Consider the following 27,881-nt stretch of genomic DNA (forward strand, 5'->3'; position numbering starts at 1 on the left):
GTCTCCTTATTACAACCGCAGCAACTTGTATTTATATAGCCTCTTTAATGTAATAAAACGTCCCAAGGTGCTTCACACGAGCGTCATCAGACAAAATTTGACAGGAGGCGCATAAGGAGATATTAAGACAGGTGACTAAATGCTTGGTCAAAGAGGTACCGTATATACTCGCGTATCCTGCGACCCCTAAATTTTCGTCCTCAAAACATGATTTTACCATATATCTCATGTATCATGCGAGTCACTTTTTTGAGATCGAATACAGACCTTAACATGAAACATCGAGTGGATTCTGCTGTGAAAGCTGTTCGCGAATCGAGCACCGATACAGCAATCGTTCCAGCTGGCTTGACTGGCGTCGTTCAGCCACAGCCTCTACTGTGTTTGCGGGTAAAAGAAGCATGGGCTGAGATAGATGGAGCCTCTAATAATGCAGCAAACTTCAGAGGGAGTTGTGGGTGGCGGAGGTCGGGTCGCCGGGGGGGGTGGGGGGTGGGTGAAGAGGAGGTCGGGTTGGGTCACCGGGGGGAAGCGGAGGTCGGGTTGCCGGGTGGGGGGGGGGGGAGTTGGGGGAGGGGAGGTCGGGTCGCCGGGGTAGGGAGAGCGGGGGTCAGGTCGGATCCGGTCCGGTCTCTTTCCTCCCCCCCCCCCCCCCCCCCCCCCCCCCCGACCACCGCGACTCTCTCTCATCCCCCCCCGATACAGTACAAGCCACAATAGAGGCTGCAATCCAGCCCAGGAGATACCTGCCGAGATTCAGCGTGGATACGGTCTGCTTAACAGCCTAACAACCTAATCTTGGCCAGCACTTCACACCCGCAAATTCTGTATCTCGCGTATCATGCGACCCCCCAAATTTAGGTTACAATTTAGGTCTTCAAAAGTCGCATGACACGCGAGTATATCCGATAGGTTTTAAAAGGCGCCTTAAAGGAAGGAGAGTGAGCTTTAGGGAGAGAATTACAGAGCTTAGGGCCTAGGCATCTGCAGGCACGGCCGCCAATGGTGGAGCGATGAAAATCCGGGGTACAAGAGGCCAGAATTGGAGTAGTGCAAATATCTCTGAGGGTTGTAGGGCTGGAGCAGGTTACAGAGATAGGGAGGTTACAGTCCCTTTTCACCTGAAGGCAAATGTACTGTATCATCACTGGTTGCATTGCCATTGTATTTTTAGATAGAACAATTTATAATGGATTCTGCCCTGGAAGTTGCTGCGGGCCAGTATTCTGGGGGTCGCTGTAACAGCAACAACAACTTGTATTTATATAGCGCCTTTAACAGAGTGAAACGTCCCAAGGCGCTTCACAGGAGTGTTAGAAGACCTGAGCCACCGAAGGAGAAATTAGGGCAGATGACCAAAAGAGGTAGGTTTTAAGGGGCGTCTTAAAGGAGGAGAGAGCAGGGCGGAGAGGTTTAAGGAGGAAATTGCAGAGCTTCCAGCAAAATAATATCTGTATTTATGGTGTATAGCTCCTTCCAGAACAGGATCAGTGCTAGGATTTGATTGGCGAGGTGGAAGTGGTACAGTTGTTGCGCTTTTGAGCGGCAGTTTCTGAGGTGCCCTGGCTCTGATCTGTCTCCCTTTGCTCGATCTCCGTCCAGGAGCAGTGGATGAGGAAGGCCGGATGCCGTTCTACGCAGAGGAGTGCGCCTCCATGTTGGCGGTCACCTTCAGCAGCGGCGACAAGATGATGAGAAGCATTGTAAGTCTGCGCACAGATGCTGTGCTCTTCAATACCTGGCATTTCGTTAAAGCTAAGATCAAGGCGGGGTGGGTGGGGAGGGAATCATTATCCGCTTAACATCTTTTATGGGCGAGCATTCAATCATTGAGTAAAATTTTATGAAATAAAAATGGCAAGTATTTTACAGATCGGGCAATATTTTTCTGCCATTTCAATATGACTGTACTTTTGGTGATTGAAAATCAGAACGCAAGCAACCGATAACAAACGCACTTCATAGTTCAGTGATGTTAAATGTCACGATACAAGAGAGTAAATGGGAAAAGGGCACTCCTGTAGAGGTTGTTTACAAAACCTAATGGACGATAAAGAACATCTCGCCTTGTGAACCTTGCCGAGATTTGGGTTTTTTTTGTGCATCTGTTGCCGACGCCCTTGTCAAAGCAGGCATATTTCAAATGGGATGAACTGTGCAAGTCAAAATGAGCTGAAAAGACCGTGAGCGATGATGTGACCTTGTAGTTGGCTCTGCTCACTCTCTGTATTTGTACGTTTCTGCGTTCCTGCTTTGTTCATTTGTTCTCTCTCAAGGCTCGACGACCAATGTATTTGAAGAGTAGAGGCTGAAAAGCCTCCGACCCTGCGGTAATGTTGCTCGCAGGTGAATGAAGGCAATTCAGCTCTATCCAGTTAAGACCTGCACATATTCAGTCCAGACAGGTGCATTGTGCATAGATCTTTTATTGAGAAAACACAGTGAAAGGCTGAATTCCCAACAGTACAGGACTCCACCTAGGGTTTAGATAAAATCTTTGCAGCGACTGTTTTTAAATAAAAACATGTTTGTATTTGCGATGCTCAGAAATATTTCACAATATTTGAGGGTGCGTCTCGCGGTAGCAATGTTGCTTGAGCATTTGTCACCTGGCCAGTAGTCGTGATCCACAGAATTGATGGTATTTGTACCCCAGGTACCCTTTATATATTTGGAACGTTGTCAGTCTGTGTAAGGGAGAGAAATATGACACGAGGGGATTGGTCAGTCTGTGTGTCCATCTTTCACTTGAACATGAGGGTGAGGCACCTGTCTGCCCTCGGGTGGATGTAGAGGGTCCCACTGCTATTGTTGGAGCGGGAGCAGGGGTCAGTTCTCCGCAGGGTCCTCAGGCCAATTTGTATCCCGTAACCAACATCACTACAACCAGAACTAGGGGGTACGTCCATATGCGATAGTCACAAATAAATCAAATAAGGAACTCCAGAGAAACTTCTTTACCCAGAGGTGAGAATGTGGAACTCGCTACCACAGGGAGTGGTTGAGGTGAATAGTATCGATGCATTTAAGGAGAAGCTGGATAAACACATGAAGGAGAAAGGAATAGAAGGATATGCTGATGGTGGGGTTAGATGAAGTAGGGGTGGGAGGAGGCTCGTGTGGACCATAAACACTAGCACGGACCTGTTGGGCTGAATGGCCTGTTTCTGTGCTGTAAATACTATAGAAACATAGAAAATAGGTGCAGGAGTAGGCCATTTGGCCCTTCGAGCCTGCACCACCATTCAATATGATCATGGCTGATCATTCACCTCAGTACCCCTTTCCTGCTTTCTCTCCATACCCCTTGATCCCTTTAGCCGTAAGGGCCATATCTAACTCCCTCTTGAATATATCCAATGTAATATGCATCCTAATATCTGGGAAAGTTATATGGAAAGTTATTCAGCTTTCAATTCTTTTCACTTTCCTTACTTTTAAGGAATGTGTCTACCTTGTAAATTTATGCTATTTGTTTTTCCAACAAAGCTCAGTAACAAAAGACGCATCACACTATTTCTCTGTCCCCCTAAAGGGGACAAATAATTGGAATTTATTCACTCATGCCTGTATTAGCACTGACTCGTATCTGTATTGACACCAACTTGAACAAGCAACAGGGAGGGGGATGGATTCAGAAGCAAGGGTTTTGGAGTTTTTCGCCAGGAGGATGTGTGCAAAAACAGACCCCGTGCCCGCGGGTAACGTCTCCCCGCAGCAAATGAGGAAAAGAAGGATCCGAGGTTGGCAACGTGTTTGGGACACAGCAGAAGTGACCGTGTGGCCTGGGGGGGGGGGGGAACCAACTGGAGCTGTGCTCGCTGGGCTGGGACAACCAGATGTGGAACCAAGTGGGTGGTCCCTCTGTTGTGGACCAGAGAGTGCGGTGGTGGTAGAGCAGGATGGAGTGTTCGAATGCCATGGAGGTGTCTGAGGAAAAGAAAAGAAAGACTTGGATTTATATAGCGCCTTTCACGACCACCGGATGTCTCAAAGCGCTTTACAGCCAATGAATATCTTTTGGAGTGTAGTCACTGTTGTAATGTGGGAAACACAGCAGCCAATTTGTGCACAGCAAGCTTCCACAAACAGCAATGTGATACTGACCAGAATTTTTTTTTGTTTTGTTGACTGAAGGATAAATATTGGCCAGGACACCGCGGATGACTCCCCTGCTCTTCTTCGTAATACCATGGGATCTTTTACGTCCACCTGAGAGAACAGATGGGGCCTCGGTTTAACGTCTCATCCGATAGGAGGGTTAATGTGGCCTGAGAATGTCGGTCCTGACTTTGACTAAGGTGGCCTTGGTGATGTGGGCAGGGTGGAAACCAGACAGGAAGGTTTTGAGGAAGGGATTTGGGGAGAAGTGAGCATAGAGCAGACAACAACACATTCGAAAAACCTTGAAGAGAAAAGGGAGATTAGATTGTAGAAAAGGAGCCGAGTATGATGTAAGCTTTTAACCTAATTCAACAGCGACACCGGGGAGTGGACTAAGGGATGTTGAAGCAAAGTTTGATGAGAGGAATGTAGTGCAACACATCTGAATTTAAAAAATACAGTGGGAAATAGACTGAACAAGACATTGTTCCTAGACAGGTTCCTGTTTATTCTTTATTTAGAGACACTGAGTGAAAACTTTCTTTAGGGAACTAAAGGATGCAATCGTGTGCATTCTGTTTAACATTCTTGTGTTATTATTGAGTACAGCAATAGCCTGAGGTATAATCAAGCATAGTGTTTGATTATTTCTAAACATTACCTAACCAGTTATTGTCCAATCCAAATATTCCACTCCCTAAATGTCAATCTATGGGACAGGCAGCAGAGGAAACCCTTCCCATTTACTCTAAAGGTGTAGCAATGATCAAAATTCCTGATATCCTAATTGTTGAAACTATAAAAACTACTGAGTTTCAATGTGTTTGTCTATTGGTTCAAAAGCAGTCCCTCCAATGCACTGGCTGCGTTTCATTTTTCAAGTCTTGTCCTTTTTCCACGGTCATCATTTCATGTCTGTCGCAAGAGGAGAGCACTGTGTTCATGACATTTCATCTCCTGTTTCCTCTTATCTTCATCTTCCTGTGGCTTAGTAGGCAGCACACTCGACTCGGAGTCAGAAGCTTATGGTTCAAGTCCCACTCCAGGGACGTGAGCACATAAATCTAGGCTGACACTCCAGTACAGTGCTGCACTGTCGGAGATGCCATCTTTCGGATGAGACGTTAAACCGAGGCCCCGTCTGCCTCCTCAGATGGACATAAAAGATCCCGTGGCACTATTTTGAAGAAGAGCAGGGGGAGTTATCCCCAGTATCCTGGTCAATATTTATCCCTCAATCAACATCACTAAAACAGATTATCTGGTCATTATCATGTTTCTGTTTGTGGGAGCTTGCTGTGCACAAATTGGCTGCCACGTTTCCCACATTACAACAGTGACTACACTTCAAAAAGAACTTCTTTGGCTGTAAAGTGCTTTGCAACGTCTGGTGTTCATGAAAGGCGCTATATAAATCCAAATCTTTCTTTCCTCTTCTCTGTCCCCTCTCGTCCCTCTGGTTACTCATTTAAATCTGTCCCATGGATCATTCAGATAAGTTTCACATACCTGTTCATAGAAACATAGAAACATAGAAACATAGAAAATAGGTGCAGGAGTAGGCCATTCGGCCCTTCTAGCCTGCACCGCCATTCAATGAGTTCATGGCTGAACATTCAACTTCAGTACCCCATTCCTGCTTTCTCGCCATACCCCTTGATCCCCCTAGCAGTAAGGACTTCATCTAACTCCTTTTTGAATATATTTAGTGAATTGGCCTCAACAACTTTCTGTGGTAGAGAATTCCACAGGTTCACCACTCTCTGGGTGAAGAAGTTCCTCCGCATCTCGGTCCTAAATGGCTTACCCCTTATCCTTAGACTGTGACCCCTGGTTCTGGACTTCCCCAACATTGGGAACATTCTTCCTGCATCTAACCTGTCTAACCCCGTCAGAATTTTATATGTTTCTATGAGGTCCCCTCTCATTCTTCTGAACTCCAGTGAATACAAGCCCAGTTGATCCAGTCTTTCTTGATAGGTCAGTCCCGCCATCCCGGGAATCAGTCTGGTGAACCTTCGCTGCACTCCCTCAATAGCAAGAATGTCCTTCCTCAGGTTAGGAGACCAAAACTGTACACAATACTCCAGGTGTGGCCTCACCAATGCCCTGTACAACTGTAGCAACACCTCCCTGCCCCTGTACTCAAATCCCCTTGCTATGAAGGCCAACATGCCATTTGCTTTCTTAACCGCCTGCTGCACCTGCATGCCAACCTTCAATGACTGATGTACCATGACACCCAGGTCTCTTTGCACCTCCCCTTTTCCTAATCTGTCACCATTCAGATAATAGTCTGTCTCTCTGTTTTTACCACCAAAGTGGATAACCTCACATTTATCCACATTATACTTCATCTGCCATGCATTTGCCCACTCACCTAACCTATCCAAGTCGCTCTGCAGCCTCACAGCATCCTCCTCGCAGCTCACACTGCCACCCAACTTAGTGTCATCCGCAAATTTGGAGATACTACATTTAATCCCCTCATCTAAATCATTAATGTACAGTGTAAACAGCTGGGGCCCCAGCACAGAACCTTGCGGTACCCCACTAGTCACTGCCTGCCATTCTGAAAAGTACCCATTTACTCCTACTCTTTGCTTCCTGTCTGACAACCAGTTCTCAATCCATGTCAGTACACTACCCCCAATCCCATGTGCTCTAACTTTGCACATCAATCTCTTGTGTGGGACCTTGTCGAACGCCTTCTGAAAGTCCAAATATACCACATCAACTGGTTCTCCCTTATCCACTCTACTGGAAACATCCTCAAAAAATTCCAGAAGATTTGTCAAGCATGATTTCCCTTTCACAAATCCATGCTGACTTGGACCTATCATGTCACCTCTTTCTAAATGCACTGCTATGACATCCTTAATAATTGATTCCATCATTTTACCCACTACCGATGTCAGGCTGACCGGTCTATAATTCCCTGTTTTCTCTCTCCCTCCTTTTTTAAAAAGTGGGGTTACATTGGCTACCCTCCACTCCATAGGAACTGATCCAGAGTCAATGGAATGTTGGAAAATGACTGTCAACGCATCCACTATTTCCAAGGCCACCTCCTTAAGTACTCTGGGATGCAGTCCATCAGGCCCTGGGGATTTATCGGCCTTCAATCCCATCAATTTCCCCAACACAATTTCCCGGCTAATAAGGATTTCCCTCAGTTCCTCCTCCTTACTAGACCCCCCCGACCCCTTTTATAACCGGAAGGTTGTTCGTGTCCTCCTTCGTGAATACCGAACCAAAGTACTTGTTCAATTGGTCACATTAAAGCATCGTGTTTCCTCTTGGAAATGTAGTTTTTTGATGTTGGCAGAACGGAAGGCTCTCACGAGGACATTCCAGAGCTTCACAAGCTAATTATCTAAGTACTTTTGCAGTGTAGTCATTGTTGTAATATAAGGAAACGCGGCAGCCAGTTTGCGCACAGCAAGCTCCCACAAACAGTTATTGATCAGGTGTGTGCAGACGTCTGGTGAGAGGAGTATTGGGCTCAGCTGTGATACCCCTACAGTTGAATAGTCTTAACAACACTCTTTCTATGCTAACTCCTGAGGAACATGACCACTTGGGGTAAGGTATGGGAGGGTGCCCGACAGTCGTGGCACACGCTGGCACTTTAAGGCGAGATGGATGAGGAGATAGTCGAGGTGGAATACTAATAGGAATGAATATACAAAATAAGTCAAGTGTGCAGTAGGACTAATTGATGTCACTGAAAGGTATTTTGTTGTTTGAAATAACATACATGCCGATGGCTCCAGGGTGCCTCCATCATTATCCTCCATGCGCATTGCAGATGTGTGACTTGTGGGTTTTAAACAACAGATTTATTTGAAGAACGGAAATCCTTGGTCGAGACCTACAGAATAGTGACTTGAGCACATTGGGATTCGAGCCTTCGGATTTGAACGTAGTTTCTTTGGGTATTCCTTTCAGCTATGCCCATCGTGGGGAGGTGCCAGGTGGAGAATGGGTGCCTACCATGAAAAGGGGGCGGGAGAAGTAGATAGTAAGTCACCTTGGAGATCCTTTTATGTACCTCCCTTTAACCAGCTACAGATTAACAGTCGTGATTGTTTAGGAGCTTGTTAGTAGCCTACCAGAATTAATGGGAGTGAAATGATTGCCAGAAATACAAAGGGCTAGATTTTCCCCGAGAGCCCCTCAACGCCCAGTTGCCTGCCTAGAAAAACCGCCAAAGTTTTGCAACTAACACTGGCGAGAATTTCCATATTTAAGGTAAAAATAATCGCTCGGGGAGAAAATGGATCTTGCACCAGTATTCTCGGCGGTTAAAGGCGAAACTAGGTGAAACGGGTGGATCTTAAAATTTTTGTAAAAATTTATTCTGAGGCTGTGGTTGGGCCTAGGGAGAGGGGGCGGGGGGAATCTTTTTTTTAAAAAAAACATTTCACTAAAAAATAGTTTTTTAAAAAAAACATTACCAAGATAGTTTACAATTAAGAATAAATAAACAGAGAACCTTTAACTTACCTTTCTTTGCAGAGGACTCCCCTACCACCCTGTTTAAGCAGCTTTCACAGGGCGGTTCCCTCGCCGATCGGGGCAGGCTTCCGTTCAGGCCAAACTTGCGCCCTGGTGATTTTCTCGGCGGGCGTTTCGAGATGCCATTCAAAAAGTGAGGGGGAAACTTTCGGTGGGCGGTTTCTCTCCCAAAAATAGCTGTGCCACCGAGAAACCCCTCTCAAATGAAGGGGAAAGTCTCCCCCAGACAGTCTGGATAGTGGCCAGAGGACCTGTTAATATTGTATGGGCCTCTTTGTCCGCATGCTTGATACAAGATTCCCGAAACAAGCGCTCTACTCCGAGCTCCGTCACGGCAAGCGCCTTCCAGGAGGGCAGAGCAGACGCTTCAAGGACACCCTCAAAGCCTCGGTGAAAAAATGTAACACTCTCATCGACCACCTGGGAATCCCTGGCCCAAGACCGCTCCACGTGGAGGAGAAGCGTCGGAGAAGGCGCCGAACACCTCGAGTCTCTTCGTCAGGAGCACGCGGAAACCAAGTACCAACAGCGGAATCAGGGTATGACAACCCAAGCCCGCCACCCACCCCTCACTCCAATCACTGTCTGCCCCACCTGTGACAGAGTATGTCGGTCCCACATTGGTCTCATCAGTCACCTGAGAACTCACAATATTGGTGTGGAAGCAAGTTATCCTCGACTCCGGGGGACTGCCAAAGAAGAAGACGATGATGATTGTAATGGGCTATCCTAGCTTGCTTGAATTTTGAGAAGTTGACCCAGGGGATTAAATATGTGTACAGGTGGGCAGCGCCTAAAATCCAGGATCGAGGCCGTTCCAGATTCCAGGCTTTCAATTTTGTTTTCTAACGTCACGAATCCGGAAACACCTGAGCCCAGGTTTGGGTATTTCCGGGTTTCGGAATGTCCGAAAGGGGGGGGGAATTCCCACCGAAGAGCTGTTCGGGCTGTCTGACCCGGCCGAGGAGGATGTCATTGGGCGGGCCAATGAGCAGGCCCCGAGGCGAGGCCCGAGGTCAGCAGGATTCCGGAACATTTTACAGATTCCAGACGACCCTGCCGTTGATCGGTCTGGAACATTCCGGATTCCAGAACTCCGGACTCTCGACACTGCACCTGTATATAACAGCTAGTGTTAAAGGGACGCTAGGGTTTAATTAAAAGGACCTCTGTTTAACATCACTTCCGAAAGAAAGACTTGCATTTATATAGCACCTTTCACGACCACCGGACATCCCAAAGTGCTTTACAGCCAATGAAGTACTTTTGAAGATTAGTCAATGTTGTAATGTGGGAAACGCGGCAGGCAATTTGCGCATAAGGAAGCTCCCACAAACAGCAATGTGATAATGACCTGATGGTCTGGGTTTTTTTTGTGATATTGGTTGAAGGATTAATATTGGCCCAGGACACCGGGGATAACTCCCCCCTGGTTGTCTCCGAAATGGTGTCATGGGATGTTTTACGTCCACCCGAGAGGGCAGACGGGGCCTTGGTTTAACATCTCATCCGAAAGACGGCATCTCCGACAGTGCAGCACTCCCTCAGCGCTGCACTGGAGTGTCAGCCTAGAATTAGTGCTCGAGTATCGGGAGTGCGATTTGAATCCACAGCCTTCTGGCTCAGAGGCGACTGTGCTGCCCACTGAGCCATGGCTGACGAGCCCAATGATGGCACCTCTGACAATGTAGCACTCCCTCAGTCAGACACTGAAGTGTTGGTCTGGGCTGTGCTGATCTGGAGTGGGTCTTGAACCCACAGTATTCTGACACGAGAAGCGGGAATGCTACCAACTAGACTAAACTGGCACTTGGAAGTTTGGCAGGTTAAACTGAAGGAAAAGCAGATATTAAAGTGTTAGATGGCTCAGACAAAACTTTTAATAGCAAAAACTTCTGCAGTCAGCTTACTAGACTATAAAACTATAAAGCATTCTCTTTCTCACACCTCCTTGTATTTTTATTCCATCTCATTCCTACAGCACTTCATAATGTCCTATAAAGTTCAAGCCAAGGCCTAATTAGGTAAAGGTTTTCTGAGCCTTCAGCTGAATGCATTTGGAAGATTTACTTCAGGGTTTAATGCCACTATCTGTTCACCATCTCACAGAACTGTACATCGCCCCAAGCCGACACTCAATTGGGACTTTAATTAACTGAGGGTTAAATGAGATGGAAAACCAGGTCGCAGACTCGAGTGAAACACTTTTGAAAAGGCCAGTGTCTGGACTGTGCAGGATATTTTTCATTTAACACTGGATAAATGAGAATCTCAATTGGCAAATCGCCCTCAGCTGTCAACCCATATTATTTTTTAATTTACAGTTTATTAGCTGTGATTTCCACTGGAGCCTGCCTTTTGAATGTTGAAAACTTTGTTTCACAATCAGGATGAGAGCATTTTCTGGCAACGGTGTGGTCACTGCTGTTTCCACTCACAAACCAGTAATTTGGAGCCTCACGGGCAGACAATGGATTTTCTACCGAGGCCGACCGACCGACCAGGCCATTCTATTTCCTCTTTCAAAACTGTGAAGTAGAGTTTCCTTCTACCTGGGCTCCCCCCAAAACCACGCAGTCCAACACATTCCGGGGTTCACCTCGGTCTGTACTAAGTTGGCTGGTCTCACTGCGGGCAGCAGTTAGGGTGGAACAGTTATTTGCAATACTAGGTGTAGGCAGTGGCTCAGTGGACAGCACCCTCGCCTATTGAGTCAGAAGGTTGTGGGTTCAAGTCCCACTCCAGGGACTTGAGCACAAAAATCCAGGCTGACAACACCAGTGCAGTGCTGAGGGAGTGCTGCACTGTCGGAGGTGCCGTCTTTCGGATGAGACATTAAACTGAGGCCCCGTCTGCCCCCTTAGGTGGACGTAAAAAAAGATCCCACGGCACTATTTCGAAGACGAGCAGGGGAGTTATCCCTGGTGTCCTGGCCAATATTTATCCTTCAATCAACATAACAAAAAACAGATTATATGGTCATTTGCTGTTTGTGGGAGCTTGCTGTGTGCAAATTGGTTGCCTCATTTCCTACATTAAACAGTGACCACACTTCAAAAAGTACTTAATTGGCTGTAAAGCGCTTTGAGACGTCCGGTGGTCGTGAAAGGCGCTATATAAATGCAAGTCTTTCTTTCTAGTTTTGATTGGAAAGGGGCAAATCAGTGAGGGATTCCCCCTCTCTCGCTCCTGATTGAGTGATCTCGGCGCGAACATAGGTGGCTGAGAACAAGATAAAATTCTATAATGTCACCCACAGTCACAGCCTACCAACATTCAATGTCTAGGCTCGCACAGGAAGAATAGACACTTGTGCAAAGTAGCAAATGGTTGCTAGCACCAATGGAACCATACGCAGGTCAGGAGTCAGCAACTTCAGGTGAAGAGAGAATAGGATTGGCGAGGGTGGCGGGGGAAGCTGAGGTGCAAAGTGCAAGTACTTGGTGCAGCATCCTGAACTCACTGCTATCTGTTCGCAGGCTTTCTATAAATCGCTGCCACCTTCCAGCATATCTACAGCTGTACGACAGCAAGATGACCCTCTACGTTTCTTGCAAACTTATGAAGCCAGTGATGCTCTGGCTTCCTATCGGCCGACTTTATAATAAAAAAAAATAAAAAAAATTCTCTCCTGTGATGTGGGCATCATGGCAAGGCCGGCATTTATTGCCCATCCCTAATTGCTCTCGAGAAGGTGGTGGTGAGCCACTGCCTTGAACCGCTGCAGTCTGTGTGGTGAAGGTGCTCCCACAGTGCAATCTTTGTTCCAGTCCTACTCGGGTCCCCTCCCTCATCTCTTTTTCCGGTACATTGATGACTGTATCGGTGCCGTTTCCTGCTCTCGCCCCCAACTTGAAAATGTCGTTCACTTTCCACCCGTCCCTCAACTTCGCAAGGTCCATCTCCGACTCCTTCTCTTCTCTTCCTCTCTGGGGATAGGCTATCGACTAGTATCCACTATAAGCCCCACTGACTCCCACAGCTACCTGGACTGCACTTCCTCCCACCCCGCATCCTGTAAGGACTCCATTCCAATCTCCCAATTTCTCTGTCTCCGTCGCATCTGCTCTGACGATGCCACCTTCCACACTAGTGCCTCTGACATGTCTTCCTTTTTCCTCAACCGAGGATTCCCCTCCGCCGTGGTTAACATGGCTACTCGACCGTGTCCGTTCTATTTCCCGCACCTCTGCTCTCACCCCTTCCCCTCCCTCTCAGAACCATGGCAGGGTTCCCCCTTGTCCTCACCTTTCACCCCACCAGCCTCCTCGTTAAACAGATCATCATCTGCCATTTCCGCCACCTCCAGAGTGATCCCACCACCAATCACATCTTCCCCTCCCCTTCCCTCTCAGTATTCCGAAGGGGCCACTCCCTCCGTGACACCCTGGTCCTCTCCTCAATCACCCCCAGCACCCCCTCCCCTTCCCATGGCACCTTCCCGTGCAAGCGCAGGAGATGCAACACCTGCCCTTTTACCTCCTCCCTGCCCACTATCCAGGGTCCCAAGTATTCCTTCCAGGTGAAACAGTGCTTTACTTGTACTACTATCAATTTAGCATACTGTATTCGCTGCTCACGATGTGGTCTCCTCTACACTGGGCAGACCCAGTGTAGATTGGATGACCGCTTTGCGGAACACCTCCGTTCAGTCCGCAAGTGTGACCCTGAGCTTCCGGTCGCCTGTCACTTTAATTCTCCGCTCCACTCCCACTCTGACCTCTCCGTCCTCGGCCTCCTACACTGTTCCAACGAAGCTCAACGCAAGCTCGAGGAACAGCACCTCATCTTTTGTTTAGGCGCTTTACAGCCTTCTGGACTCAACATCGAGTTCAACAATTTCAGAGTGTAACCGCTGCCAATCTTTGGTGCCCCCCCAGAGCCTGTTTCTTTTTTTTTCTCCTGGTCTCTAATGGCAGTTGGTCATTATCTTGCCATTCACATCCTATCTCGAGTAATGTTTTTCTAACTCCTGGCATTACCATTTGAATTTGGGCCATCATCACTTTTGTCTCTCTAATCTCTCCTGTCTTCCACCCTATCACAGACCTTCCCTTTTGTTCTTTCTTCCCCTCCCCCTTTCAGAGCTCTTTAAGAATCTGTTCTTTCCGAGCACTCGCCAGTTCTGACGAAGGGTTGTCGACCCGAAATGTTAACTCTGCTTCCTCTCCACAGCTTGCTGCCTGACCCGCTGAGATTTCCAGCATTTTCTGTTTTTATTCCAGTTTCCAGCATCCGCAGTATTTTGCTTTTGTGTTACACCACACACAACTGTTTGCTTTTTGCTGTGTCTGCTTCTCAGAACTAATGTAACTCTACCAGTGATCGTCTAGTCTAGGCCATCACCAACTTGGCACCTTAACTTGTGTAAAAAGTATTTTTCAGTGTCATAAATGTGGATCTTGGGATGATTTACAGAGAAAATTTCTGCCAGTAGCTAAAAGCTTTTAGTCCATCAAAGTGGTGATCTCTCTCACTCCTTTTTTCTCCCTGAGTGTGTGTGTGTTTGTGTTTGAGGGAGGGACAAAGTAAGAAGATAAAATGCTGCTGTCAAAACAAAGGGAGGGTGAATCTTATTTTTTAAAGCTGTTGCAGTCATCTGGAATGGCATGTGTACAGTCTCAGCATCACCATTTGTGGTCCGATTGCATTCTGTGCTCCCATTGACATCAATCAAGTTTGGAGCGTTACGGAACCATGAACTAAACAAAAATGGAGGCTCCACGCTTTCAGTAGTTTAACAGCGAGAAACCACCAGCGGCAGGTCGGGGCCATAAAAGGAGCGGAGATGCAGCGGCCCGGAAGCGGCGTGGAGCCGTGCCACTTCAGGGAACAGTGCAAGCTGGTGCAGGAGGAGGGCAACGACTTGGAGAAGGGCGACGGGAATGGTGTCACCAAAATCAAGGTCGCTGATGGGAGCGTGGGCAGGTACTGCAGGAGAGGCAGCAAGCAGCGGAGAGGAGCGACGGGGTCGGGCCGAAGGAGGGGCCAGAGATTGTAGAGCGACGTGATCGGGGCCCAGGAGAGGCGAGGGCCTCAGGGGTAGCACAGGCCAGCCCACACTGCGATATGTGCGCGCGCTAGGTTAGTGCAGCAGAGCTGGTCTCCAGTGGTTAATCCTTGCCACTGGATCAAGACCTAACTCTGTCGAGCCCGTGTGGTGGCTGGTGTGCGACGGCCACCACACGTTAAAAAAATCCCCACACAGGCATTTTCCACCCTTCAGGATGTAGTTTGGGATCTGGAATGTCAGGTCCTTCATTGAAACACCTGTGAACTCCTCCCTTTTTGGTGTGGAAGCAAGTCATTCTCGCTTCGAGGGACCGCCTAAGAAGTTGTTTAACTGCAGATTGCTGGGAGGGACCGAATGGCAGGGCATTAATGGATTTATAACTGTTTACTGCTGTGCCTGAAGCTAAGATTTTATCTCTGTGTCTTTCGACCCACCACCCCATTCACTGTTCTGTGGCTTGTACTGTCTGGAAGTAGATTCAGAAACCCAACTCTGTCTGGACTGATGGAACGGATTCACTCCGCAATATCCAAGTCAACTTTGTGATCTGTTGTGTTGAATTTTGGGGGAAGTAGGTGTTTGACCCCGTTTGGAAGCTACCGTTAATGACGGAGTTGGAATTCTTTTTTTTTTTGCTTTCACGTGGGAATTTGCCAGTGTGTTTTCATTCCTGAATATGTGCTGATACCAACCTCAACACTAACCCTCGAGTGGAACAATGTGTTTTTAAAAATCCTTTTCTTTAAAATAATAGCTTTGGGCATCGCATGGTCCAATAACCCCCATAAATTGACACAGAAAGAACTGGATTTTATGACACTTTGCCACTTCTTCTGAAAATCCCAAAGCACTTCATAGCCAATTATATATTTTGTTATGTAGGCAAACACAGCAGCCAATTTGCAAACACTAAAGCCCCACAGAGCAAATGAGACCAGTTAATACACCTTTCTGGTGTTGGTTGAGTGAGAGATGCTGGTTGCGACCAATGTACCCTCTTAATATTTGTTGGGTTGCGGCCCATTCAAACCATGCACAAAATTTCACATTTGGGAAAAAAACCAGGCTGCGTGGGAACAACAACAGCAGCTTGTATTTATATAGCGCCTTTAACGTAGTAAAACTTCTCAAGGCACTTCAGAGGAGCATTAAAAGACACACAATTTGACACCAAGCCACACACGGAGAAATTAGGGCAGGTGACCAAAAGCTCGCTCAAAGAGATAGGTTTTAAGGAGCATCTTGAAGGAGGAAAGAGAGGCGGAGAGGTTTAGACAGGGAGTTCGAGCTTGAGTCCCAGGCAACAGAAGGCACAACAGAGCGATTATAATTAGGGATGCTCGAGGGCAGAATTAGATGATCGCAGATATCTCGGCGGGGTTGTGGGGCTGGATGAGATTAGAGATAGAGAAGGGCAAGACCATGGAGGGATTTGAAAACAAGGATGAGAATTTTACAATTGAGTTGTTGCTCAGCTGGGAGCTGATGTAGGTCAGAGAGCACAGGGAGGATGGGTGAACGGGACTTAGCGCGTGCTAGGACACAGGCAACCGAGTTTTGGATGACACGTTTACGTAGGGTAGAATGTAGGATCGGCAGACAGCTGCGCGGCTTAGAGGTAACGTTTGTCAGGACACACTGCTCTTCAAACACTGTCTACCCAAATAGGCAGGTGAGGCCTTGGTTTTACAGATATATTACAGTGCAGCACTGCCTCGGTACTGAGCTGACGAGCTATATGCTTAAGTCCTGGAGCGGGCGTTGAGCCCACAACCTACTGCCTCTGAAGTGACTGTGCTTTCAACTGAACTAAGCTGACACTGTAGCAAATGATTTGAGGAACTTTCCAAAGTAACTCGGTGATGTTTGTGTGCCAAGTTCCTGCAGGCCCAGAACGACCTAGTTGGAGCCTCTTGTCTGAGCTTTGTTGGCCTTGACTCTCTCTTGGCTTTCTTCATTATAACAGCGACTACACTTCAAAAGTACTTCATTGGCTGCAAAAAGCTTTGGGACGTCATGAGGTCCTGAAAGGCGCTATACAAATGCATGTCTCTTATTTTCGTTGGGGGTTATCTCAACTCTGTTTTGGTTCTTCCATGATGAGGCAGTTGAAGTTAGGAACTCATCATGTGGTGAATGATGTGGCCATCCCCTTGACATTCTTTGACATGCGTTGGAGTTTGAATGCGGTATGCCACACAGCCCAAGTCAAATGCTAAATTGTACTTTTAAGTGACACTTCCTACCATTGCTTCATTGTCTCCACAACTAGGTTTTAAGTTCAATGAAACTCTATTTATTTATTGTGGAGATCAGTCAGCCATGTGCAGCTAAAATGGCGATCCTCATACAGACAGTTTCTTAATACAGATCGAGGGAGCTAGACCTCCGAACAGGAGGGCGCGATACATTCTATTGTTGCAGGTTTTCCAAGGGGTTCAGTATCTTCCAGGAACGCCTGGCTTTTTCTTTGAAGCAGTCACTCGATCACGTTCTCGCTGTGCGTGGGAGTAAGAATTTTATCAATGAAAATGCTGCACGGATAACTGTTTCCATCTTCGTTGAGCAATGCTTTGGGCCCCAACCTGAAAGTTAAGGAAAATAATTAAATGTGGTACTTGAGATGTAATAGGTCTCCACGGTTAGGTTTACTCCAATAGGTCCCGTTTTACTGTGTGTTTTGCGAGACAGATTTATGCAAAGTCAACGGCGAATTTCAGCCTATACTTATAAACATAGCTATTTTTAAAAATCAGAAACACCGCTAAGTACTTAATAACCTAATCTGTCTCGCCAAACCCTTCCACTCCTCATCTGACGAGCAATTAACTTATATATGCTCTCAACTCTTCTAAATGTTGGAAGTGGGGGGGATGTAGAACTTGGCAGCTTCGAGCTTCAAATAAAATTGGGATTACATCATGCTTTTTATTTTTAACAACTTTCTATGCTTTTTAAAAAAAAATTAATTCACGGGAAGTGTGTGTCATTGGCAAGGCCAGCATTTATCGCCCATCCGTAATTGTCCTTGAGAGGGTGTTGGTGAGCCGCCATTTCTGAGGGTAGTTCAGAGTCGACCCCATTGCTGTGGGTCTGGAGTCACATATAGGCCCAGACCGGGTAAGGACGGCAGATTTCCTTCCCTAAAGGACATTAGTGAACCAGATGTGTTTTGAATGACAATCTGCTAGTTTCACGGTCACCATTACTGATGCTAGCTTTTTATTCCAGATTTATTGAATTAACTGAATTTAAATTCCCCAGCTGCCGTGGTGGGATTTGAACTCATGTCTCTGGATCATTAGTCCAGGCCTCAGGGTTACTAGTCCAGTGACATAACTACTGTTACTGTACCCCTTTTTTGCCCGTCACTAACGTTTTTTTTTCTTGAAGTTCCTTACATTTCCCGGAGCGGAGCAATTTATTTAATGACTCTCTTTGAAGACAAACTTGTCTCCTCAAAAGTTTTTATTTTCCACTGTAGACGTCAACCAGTGTTTTGTGAGGGATGAACCATTTCTATAAATTACTGTTACTCAAGTGGAGCTATAAACACATGGAGAAGAATCAAGTGTATGATTTAAGCAACGCTAGCAACATGGTTGCACACTACATTCAAGCTCCAATATGTACCAAGGGAAGGAGGCCAATTCTTCTCCGAGATGGGCTTGGCTGAGTGATGTATGTGTACTTCAAACTTTATTAGGCTTTCACTTGACTATTTTTTCTCCCCAATTTTCTTTCTCTGAAATTTCTGAGTTGTGTTGGGGTCAGGTCCCTGGGTGCCAGGACCCCTTGGTACCTAACCGGTTAGCCATCCTTTGTGTGTTGACAGTGTAATTGGCCAGAGCGGTCCTTTAATTTTGGCCTCTTGACCATCGCCGATTTCAATCACTCCACCATTGGCGGCTGTGACTTCAGCTGTTTGGGCCCAAGCTCTGGAATTCCCTGCCTAAACCTCTCCGCCTCTACCTCTTTCCTCCTTTATGATGTTCCTTAAAACTTGCCTCTTTGACCCAGCTTTTGGTCATCTGCCCTAATTTCTCCTTTTGTGGCTCAGTGTCAAATTTTATTTGATGACGTTCCTGTGAGGTGCCTTGGGACATTTTACTACATTAAAGGCACTATATAAATGCAAGTTGCTGGCATCATTGGTGAGCGGGGTTTTATTCATACCTGCTCTGTGTGTCCTTGCAGTTTGCATTACAGCAGGGGCCACTGTCTGGCAGTGGGAACCCTGACTGAATTTATTTCTTCTCTTCTCCCTGTCCCAGCTGCTTCCGATTGCAGTCCCCTACCGTTGCTCTGAGTGAGATCTGATGACTCGGCACAGATTCGGGATTAACGCAGAAACCTCCCTCGTCTCCGTGAATCAGTATCACTTGCCCAGCGAGCCATCGGCAGAGTCTAACCTGTCTATTAATGACTCCCTCCCCTCAGACATGGGGTTTGTTTCACAAACCGATGAGTCAGAATATCAGCAGGTTTTTCTGTCTGACTTCAGTGATTGTTTGAAGTACTTTTCAAGCGAGTGAATTTAAACATGTGAAGTCTATTCAAAGTAAATGTTCCCAACTGTTCATCATTATGGAGCTTTTAAAGTTTCCATTGTTAATTGGAATTGGCGGGATAAAATCACCTACTTATACTTACAATCTTGCCTTGTCCATTCTCTGGACTCATATCATCATGTTGCACTTTGAGGCGTCTCGACATGAAAAATGCTAAGTAACACTCAGCATTACTCTAAATATCCAACCCTATATTGACCTACCGTTGAAGAATGCTAACGGCCAACGCTAATATACAGAACCGATTTAATACCAGCTTCTTTGTTGACCTTGACTGACTCTAAACCTGTTGCTGCTTAATATTTATCGACCAAATCTGTAATCGCTCAACATCCTCCAGCTCCGTGAAGCCAGAAAATGTTTCTGCCTCAAAATTTGCAAAATAGAATCATTAAAAAGAAAACATTGAATTTATCGCTATAGCAACTTGACAAATTGTCGTCCAAAATGAGTTGCTCAGAATTATGAAACACCTTACCTTTCTCGGTCTTTCCTTATTCCTCCTGGGGTGAACTGGCATTTAAGATCCAAACTTGTCGTCACCATTTTTCCTGCTCTTTAACCTTTCACCTAGTATTCACAAAATGTTCAGTGAGTATACTTGGGACAGTTCTCTAAGTGAATGAAAGGTTCCCTTCCACATGCACAGGCAAGGAAGAGTCGACCTGGGTCACTTGCCTCAACTCCCGATTATACAAGGGCTGGAAGGGCCCAGGGAAGGATTGAGATTAATCCATAGCAGCAGGATTATTGTGCCAGTCTGTTTGGGCACTGCCAACACAGTTGCTGCAGTACACAACTGCTTGTTATTTAGCCCAATTGGCCACGACTATCAAAGCCTCACTGGGTGCTTTACATTATAGATGACTTCTTCTTGGGCGATCCCTCGAATCGAGGATAACTTGCTTCCACACCAAAAAGGCATGCGTTCAATGAGTTCACAGGTTTCAATGAAGGACCTAATATTCCAGGTCCCGAACTTCATGTTGAAGGGTGGAAGATGCCTGCGCGTGGATTTTTTTTTAACGTGGGGTGGCCGTTGCACACCAGCCACCACACACACGGGCTTGACAGAGCTAGGTCTTGGCCCAGTGGCAAGGGTTATCCAAGACGGCTGGAGACCAGCTCTGCTGCACGGACCTAGCGCGCGCACACATCGCAGTGTGGGCTGGCCCCGTGCTGTCCCTGGGCCCCGAACTCGCGCCTGTCCTGGGCCCCAATCTCGTCAGTCCACGATCACGTGCCGCTCCTGTGCCTCGACCTCGTTGCTCCTGCTGTACCTGCCCACGCTCCAATCACCGACCTAGGTTATGGTGACGTCCAATCCAGTCGCCCTCTTCACAGCCGTCGCTCTCCTGCACCAGCTCGCGCTGCTCCCTGGAGTGGTCAGGGCTGCCACACTGCTCCAGGGGCCCCGGGAGCAGCGCGGTGGCCCCCTGGAGCAGCGTGACTACAGATGTATGTCCGTGCTAAGCACCGTTGCTTCTTGCCAGCATTGCCGTAATGATTTCAGCACAGTCTGACTACAGTGCCAGGAACCAATCTGACACTGGAGCAATGGTGCTTGCTTATCATTTCACGCCTGGATTACACTCTTGTATTCAACACTGGGTACAAAGCGGTCTCGGCCTCACGTGAAGTTAACCGTGTCGGCCTGGATTTTCCGATTCTTCGCGCTCCAGCTTTCGCCCCGCCGTTCGGGTCTCCTTCCTGCGCCCCTTCGCGATCCTCCGCAGCACCGCCGGGAAGAGCTGCGCCGGGTGTGCAACGCCTCGTGGTGCGACACCGGCAGTACTTTGGCCTTTTGCCCGATCTGTCCGCCTGGAAGTGCGCCTGCAATGACCACCTAGGAAATCGGTGCGGTTCAGCCATGCCGGCAGTGGTGAGGGAGGTAAAAGTACTCCAAAGGTCAGTGCAAGTGTTCTTTTAGGTTTTTTTCAGCGTATTGTGTTGCGGTGGCATAGGCAATGTTTTGGGAATGTTTCCGTCTTTTGTTTTAAGGTTTTACACCGTTTTTTCCCCCCCCCCCCCCCCGAGCACGCACGGCCCAGCACTTCAGTTCGCGGGATTCCCACTTTTGCGCCACGAAAAGTGTACAGCACCTCCTTACCGAAGCGCAAACTATTCCCGGCCGGTAACTTTCCTGCCCTACTTCTGTTTTCACCCCGAAAACAGAAAACCCTAAAATCCAGCCCATCGAGTCTTCGAGCACTTTCGGAGTTCTCCAGAATAGCTGGTGGGGGAAGTAGGACTATTCCCACTGGTAAGTCGGGATGACGTACGGAGGCTGGGCTCACGGCCCAGGTGGAGCTGGAAGAGAAGCAGCTTCACTCTGCTTCCTTTTGTCTGGCATTTAGGACTGAGATGAGGAGAAATTTCTTCACTCGGAGGGTTGTGAATTTTTGGAATTCTCTACCCCAGAGAGCTATGGAGGCTCAGTCGTTGAGTATATTCAAGACAGGTTGATAAATATTTGGGAACGAGGGGAATCGAGGGATATGGGGATAGTGCGGGAAGGAGTTCAGGTGGAAGATCAGCCATGATCTTGTTGAATTGCGGAGCAGGCTCGAGAGGCCGAATGGCCTACTCCTGCTCCTATTTCTTGCGTTCTTATGTTATTATTTGGTCACCTGGGAGTTCTTAATGCAGCCACTGGGTGACCAGATCCATTCCTGACATTTCCCACACTGAGCGTAAAAACATAGAAACATAGAAAATAGGTGCAGGAGTAGGCCATTCGGCCCTTCGAGCCTGCACCACCATTCAATATGATCATGGCTGATCATGCAACTTCAATACCCCATTCCTGCTTTCTCTCCATACCCCTTGATCCCTTTAGCCCTAAGGGCCACATCTAACTCCCTTTTGAATATATCTAACGAACTGGCCTCAACAATTTTCTGTGGTAGAGAATTCCACAGGTTAACAACTCTCTGAGTGAAGAAGATTTTCCTCATCTCGGTCCTAAATGGCTTACCCCTTATCCTTAGACTGTGACCCCTGGTTCTGGACTTCCCCAATATTGGGAACATTCCTCCTGCATCTAACCTGTCCAATCCCGTCAGAATGTTATATTTCTATGATATACCCTCTCATTTTTCTAAATTCCAGTGCATACAAGCCTTACATTCGCCAGAAAAACCTACATCTAGTGAGAGTATCTATGACTGATATAATCAGAGGCGACAGACTCTGTAGTTAAAGGGATCAATGTCTTTGCTTCATTGGCTATACGACTGCAATTTAATTGCTAATTAAACGTGCATTGATTTTGTATTTTTATTGCATTGTTTTATGCCTTTCTGAAATTAGTTTCATTTACGAGCTCTTTCAAAGAGCCGGCACGATGGCCCAAATGACCTCCGTCTGCAGTATAATTCTCTGCTACTAGCAATGGGTTAGTTAAATCTTAAGATGCCTCTTGTTAATTGTAAACTTTTTACATGGTTTGGAGTTCTCTGCTTGCTGACCTTGGTTCCCTCTCGTGTTACAGGACAGAAATAAAATGATGTAGTAAAACGTCACGGGGTATTTCACAAGAACATAAAAAATAGGAACGGTGGACCATTCGGCCCTTCGAACCTGCTCCGCCATTCAGTAAGATCATGGCTAATCTTCTACTTCAACTCCACCTTCCTGCACTATCCCCATATCCCTTGATTCCCTTAATATCCAAAAATATATCCACCTCTGCCTTGAATATACTCAACGACTGAGCATCCACAGCCTGGTGATTTCAAATTGCTCCTCCCTATCGCTGTACTCTCCTCCAGCCCCACAATCACCCACTCCCGCCCTGAGATGTCTGCACCTCTTCAGTTTTGCTCTCTTGAGCATCCCTGATGATAATCGTTCAACCATTGGTGGCCTCGCCTTCTGTTGCCTAGGTCCCAAGCTCTGGAACTCCCTGCCTAAACCTCTCCGCCTCTCTACCTCGTTCTTCCTTCAAGATGCTCCTTAAAACCTACCTCTTTGTCCAAGCTTTTGGTTATCTGCCCTAATTTCTCCTTATGCGGCTTGGTATCAAATTTTTTGTCTTCTAACACTCCCCTGTGAAACACCTTGCGACGTTTTACTACGTTAAAGGCGCTGTATAAATAAAGTTTTTGTCCGGGGCAGAGAATTCCAAAGGTTTACAATCCTTCGAGTGAAACAATTTCTCCCCAATCAAACAAAATCTAACACCAAGACCCATGAGAAGATATGGCGCAGGTGAGCTAGGTTTTAAGAATCACCATGAAGGAGGAGAGAGGGGAGGTTTCGCAGCCCAGGCAGCTGAAGACATGGCCGCTAATGGTACCAGTTGAGCAGCTCATAGCTTTTGAGGGAGTTGAGAGATTACTGTATCAAACCGCTCAAACAGCGATCAATTGCTTTATACAGTTGCAGTATCAGGGCTGCCAAAACCCATCACCTACATTTAATAAATCATTGCCACTGTTCCAGCCCAGGTAAATAGAATGGAACCTATTCTTAAGGCTGTAATTTGCTAACCAATTAATATGTATTTATACAGCATTTTATTGTACCCCCAGGATGTCCCAAGAAGCTTTACAATTGAACGACGACTTTTGAAGTGCAGTCACTGTTTTATAAGCAAATGTGGCAACCAATTTTCGCACAGCAAGGTCCAACAAACAGCACATGAATGAGCAGCTCATCGGGTTTGGGTGCAGGGAGGAATGTTGTTGAGGATACCGATGGCACTCCCCTACTTTTCTTTGAATGGATTCTCTTGAATCCACCTGAACTAGCAGAGAGGGTGGGGGGGGGCGGCCTCAGTTTAGTATCTGATGGGGGAAAAGAACCATCTTCGACAAACATCGCTCCCTCCAGTGCTGCGCTGAAGTGTCAGCCTAGATTATGTGCTCAAGTCTGCGGTGAGGCTTGAACCCACAGCCTTCTGGCTCCGGGGTGAGATGTCTACGAACTGCGCCAAAGCTGACACTTGAAGCTACGGAGTCCCCAGCCAAGTGAGGAATTCTGTTCAGGCACACGCCTCAGCCAAATTGAGGCCTGTTCCTTTACACAATCATGTTTTACTTGGACGTGACTAGGAAAAGCCCTTGCATTTCATACACTCTTACACACGTTCTCCAAATCCATCACCGAGTGAGAGATGATCACACCGTAACTCGAAACACTAAATAGTGGCCAGTGCCCACCTCACCCAATGGGGTCTGATCTGACTGCCTAATCCACAAGTAAGTTCATTATATATTTTAAAAGCATCTAACCAATTTTGGGCTGGATGGTTTGGTGTTTGAGTGGGCTGACAAGAAATTTCTAAAACTTTAAAACCAGAAGCCCAGTTTTTGTTCTTGTGCCATTCTAATGAGAAGGTGTTGGAGATTCGGGTGTTCAATGAACTTTGGTCAACAGGAATAAATGCTGGCCTTGCCAGCGACGCCCGCCTAAAAAATTAAACCATGGACACCCTGGTCCTGTGAGGTGAGATTTCGTCTGTGACATCTCCGTGACCTTTTAGCACGTTGTAAGGGAGTCACTCACTGCCCACACTGATGTAGCAGAGTGACGGTAGATTTGCAAGTCAGTAGAAGCGTGGATCTATAGGGCTGCAGTAATACCCGCTCTCCTGTATGACTCAGAAACATGGCCCATGTGCAGCAGACACCTCAAGTTGCTGGAGAAATACCAGCAACGATGTCTCCGACAAATCCCCTGGGAGGACAGACGCACCAACATTAGCGTTCTCGACCAGGCCAACATCCCCAGCATTGAAGCACTGACCACACTCGAGCAGCTCCGCTGGGCAGGCCACCTAGTCCGCATGCCCGACACAAGACTCCCAAAGCAAGCGCTCTACTCTGAACTCCTTCACCGCAAACGAGCCAAAGGTGGGCAGCGGAAACGTTACAAGGACATCCTCAAAGCCTCCTTGATAAAGTGAAACATCCCCACCGACACCTGGAAGTCCCTGGCCAAAGTGGAGGAAGTGCATCCGGGAGGACGCTGAGCTCCTCGAGTCTCGTCGCCGAGAGCATGCAGAAATCAAGCGTAGGCAGCGGAAAGAGCGTGCGGCAAACCTCCCTTCCCTCAACGACTATCTGTCCCACCTGTGACCGGCACTGTGGTTCTCGTATTGGACTGTTCAGCCACCTAAGGACTCACGTTAAGAGTGGAAGCAAGTCTTCTTCGATTCCTAGGGACTGCTTATGATGATGAGAATTATCGCCCATAGGGCTGGATTTTCGAGTGGTTTGCGCCGCGATTTGACCCTCCGCGGGGGAAAACCAGGTCGCAAAACCCGGCGGGACCCTCGGGTACCTGTTTGCAGCGGCAATTCCAATGAACCGCCGGGGAGAGGTGTGCCGACGTGCGACGACTCAAGTTGCGTTTGCGTCGGACTTTCGGCACTCTCCCGACCCGTGCACCACACCCAGAATAGCGACAGATCAAACCTGTCAGTGCAGCCCTGCCGGCCCTAAGTACGGAAACCTGCAAAAAAGGTTAGTTAAAGTTTTTGATCATTTTTTTGCGCCGATTAGATCGTCTCCCAGCGCTCCCGGACCCGGACTAAAGTTGCTGAAACTCGCGTTTTGCGCCGCGAATCCTCGTGCAACCTCTCCCTTACCGATGCGTAAAGGCCGAAAGTTCGGCCTAAAAACGGTAGCACAGCGAAAATGGTAAGTTTCACATCGCTACGGTTTTCACCGATTAAACCCCGAAAGTCGAAAATCTGGCCCAAAATTTCTCGCATAGAATGTACAGCACAGAAACAGGCCATTCAGCTCAACTGGTCCATGCCGGCCTTTATGCTCCACATGAGCCTCCTCCCCCCCCCCCCCACTTCATCTAGCCCTATCAGCATATGCTTCTATTCCTTTCTCCCACATGTATTTATTACCTTCCCCTTAAATGCATCTATGCTGTTTGCCTCAACTACTCCATGTGGTAGCGAGTTTCACATTCTCACCACTCTGTATCAAGGAGTTTCTCCTGAATTCCCTATTGAATTTATTAGTGATTTATTATTATGGTCTCTAGTTTTGGTCTCCCTCAGAAGTGGAGACATCTCTGTCTACCCTAGCAAACCCTTTCATAATCTTCCCCTCAGCCTTCTCTTTTCCAGAGAAATATGACCCAGCCTGTTCAATCTTTCCTGAGGGACATAACATCTCAGTTCTGGTATCATCCTTGTTTTTTTTTTTAATTGCAACCTTCTCCAGTGCTTCTATGTCCATTTTGCAAAATGGTGAACAAAACTGTGCACAATACTCCCAAGTGTGTTCTAAAACGGTTCTATACAAGGTTGGTGATGAGCTAACAACAAATCTGCAAAAGGGCATAGACAGGCTAAGGGAGTGGGCAAAAATTTGGCGGATGGAGTATAATGTTGGAAAGTGTGAGGTCATGCACTTTGGCAGAAAAAAAATTCAAGAGCAAGTTATTATTTTAATGGAGAAAGATTGCAAAGTGTCGCAGTACAGCGGGACCTGGGGGTATTTGTGCATGAAACGCAAAAGGATAGTATGCAGGTACAGCAAGTGATCAGGAAGGCCAACGGTATCTTGGTCTTTATTGCAAAGGGAATGGAGTATAAAAGCAGGGAAATCTTACTTACAGCTGTATAAGATATTGGTGAGGCCACACCTGGAATACTGTGTGCAGTTTTGGTTTCCATATTTACGAAAGGATATACTTGCTTTGGAGGCAGTTCAGAGAAGGTTCACTAGGTTGATTCCAGAGATGAGGGGGTTGACTTATGAGGAAAGATTGAGTAGGTTGGGTCTCTACTCATTGGAATTCAGAAGAATGAGAGGTGATCTTATCGAAACGTATAAGATTATGAGGGGGCTTGACAAGGTGGATGCAGAGAGGATGTTTCCATTTGATGGGGGAGACTAGAACTAGAAGGCATGATCTTAGAATAAGGGGCCGTCCATTTAAAACAGAGATGAGGAGAAATTTCTTCTGAGGGTTGTAAATCTGTAGAATTCGCTGCCTCGGAGAGCTGTGGAAGCTGGGACATTGAATACATTTAAGACAGAAATAGACAGTTTCTTAAACAATAAGGGGATATGGGGTTATGGGGAGCGGGCGGGGAAGTGGAGTTGAGTCCATGATCAGATGAGTCCATGATCAGATCAGTCATGATCTTATTGAATGACAGAGCAGGCTCGAGGGGCCGTATGGCTGACTCCTGTTCCTATTTCTTATGTTCTTATGTAACATTTGAGATGTCAAGGCCACACAGTTAACAAATCTCTGGGGGGGTTTCTCTAAGACTGGTTATTGGAGGTCTTAGTTCTGTCACAAACAGCAACAATTATTGGAGATTCAATGAGACAACTAAAAAAAAGTCTTATTAGGAATTCGTCTGGATGAGAGTTGAGGTGCTTTACTAAGTGTGAAGGAGAGGAACTGACTTTACTTTAACAGCTGGATGTCCAATTGAATTGGGGAATTAATAAAATCATATGTATATGCACGTCAGGAAAACACTCATTTTAAATTCCTATCGCCACATGGAAACTATAATATTTTTGGCCTGACAGTTCGATTATAAATGATGCTTTCATTATTTGCAGAATGTAATTACTTTTTTCTGGAAATTGTTCAAAATCTTGTGTTGTTGCATGAGGAGCAGGGATCAAGACACATTACAAAGAAAATACTTGAACGGGCTTATAATTGTGGCGGGGGGGGGG

The 27,881-nt window shown here is 46.9% G+C and overlaps 1 protein-coding gene across 1 annotated transcript in view; it reads left to right on the plus strand.

The window, feature by feature from the left end:
• Positions 1-27,881, plus strand: part of LOC139275662 (proprotein convertase subtilisin/kexin type 7-like) — a 233,456-nt gene that overhangs the window by 102,606 nt on the left and 102,969 nt on the right. The window contains exon 9 of the mRNA XM_070892830.1: positions 1,603-1,703. Within this exon, the coding sequence (XP_070748931.1) occupies positions 1,603-1,703 (101 nt within the window). The remainder of the gene's footprint in view (positions 1-1,602; positions 1,704-27,881) is intronic.

This window comes from Pristiophorus japonicus, chromosome 11 (genome assembly GCF_044704955.1).
Source record: "Pristiophorus japonicus isolate sPriJap1 chromosome 11, sPriJap1.hap1, whole genome shotgun sequence".
Classification (NCBI taxonomy): domain Eukaryota; kingdom Metazoa; phylum Chordata; class Chondrichthyes; family Pristiophoridae; genus Pristiophorus; species Pristiophorus japonicus.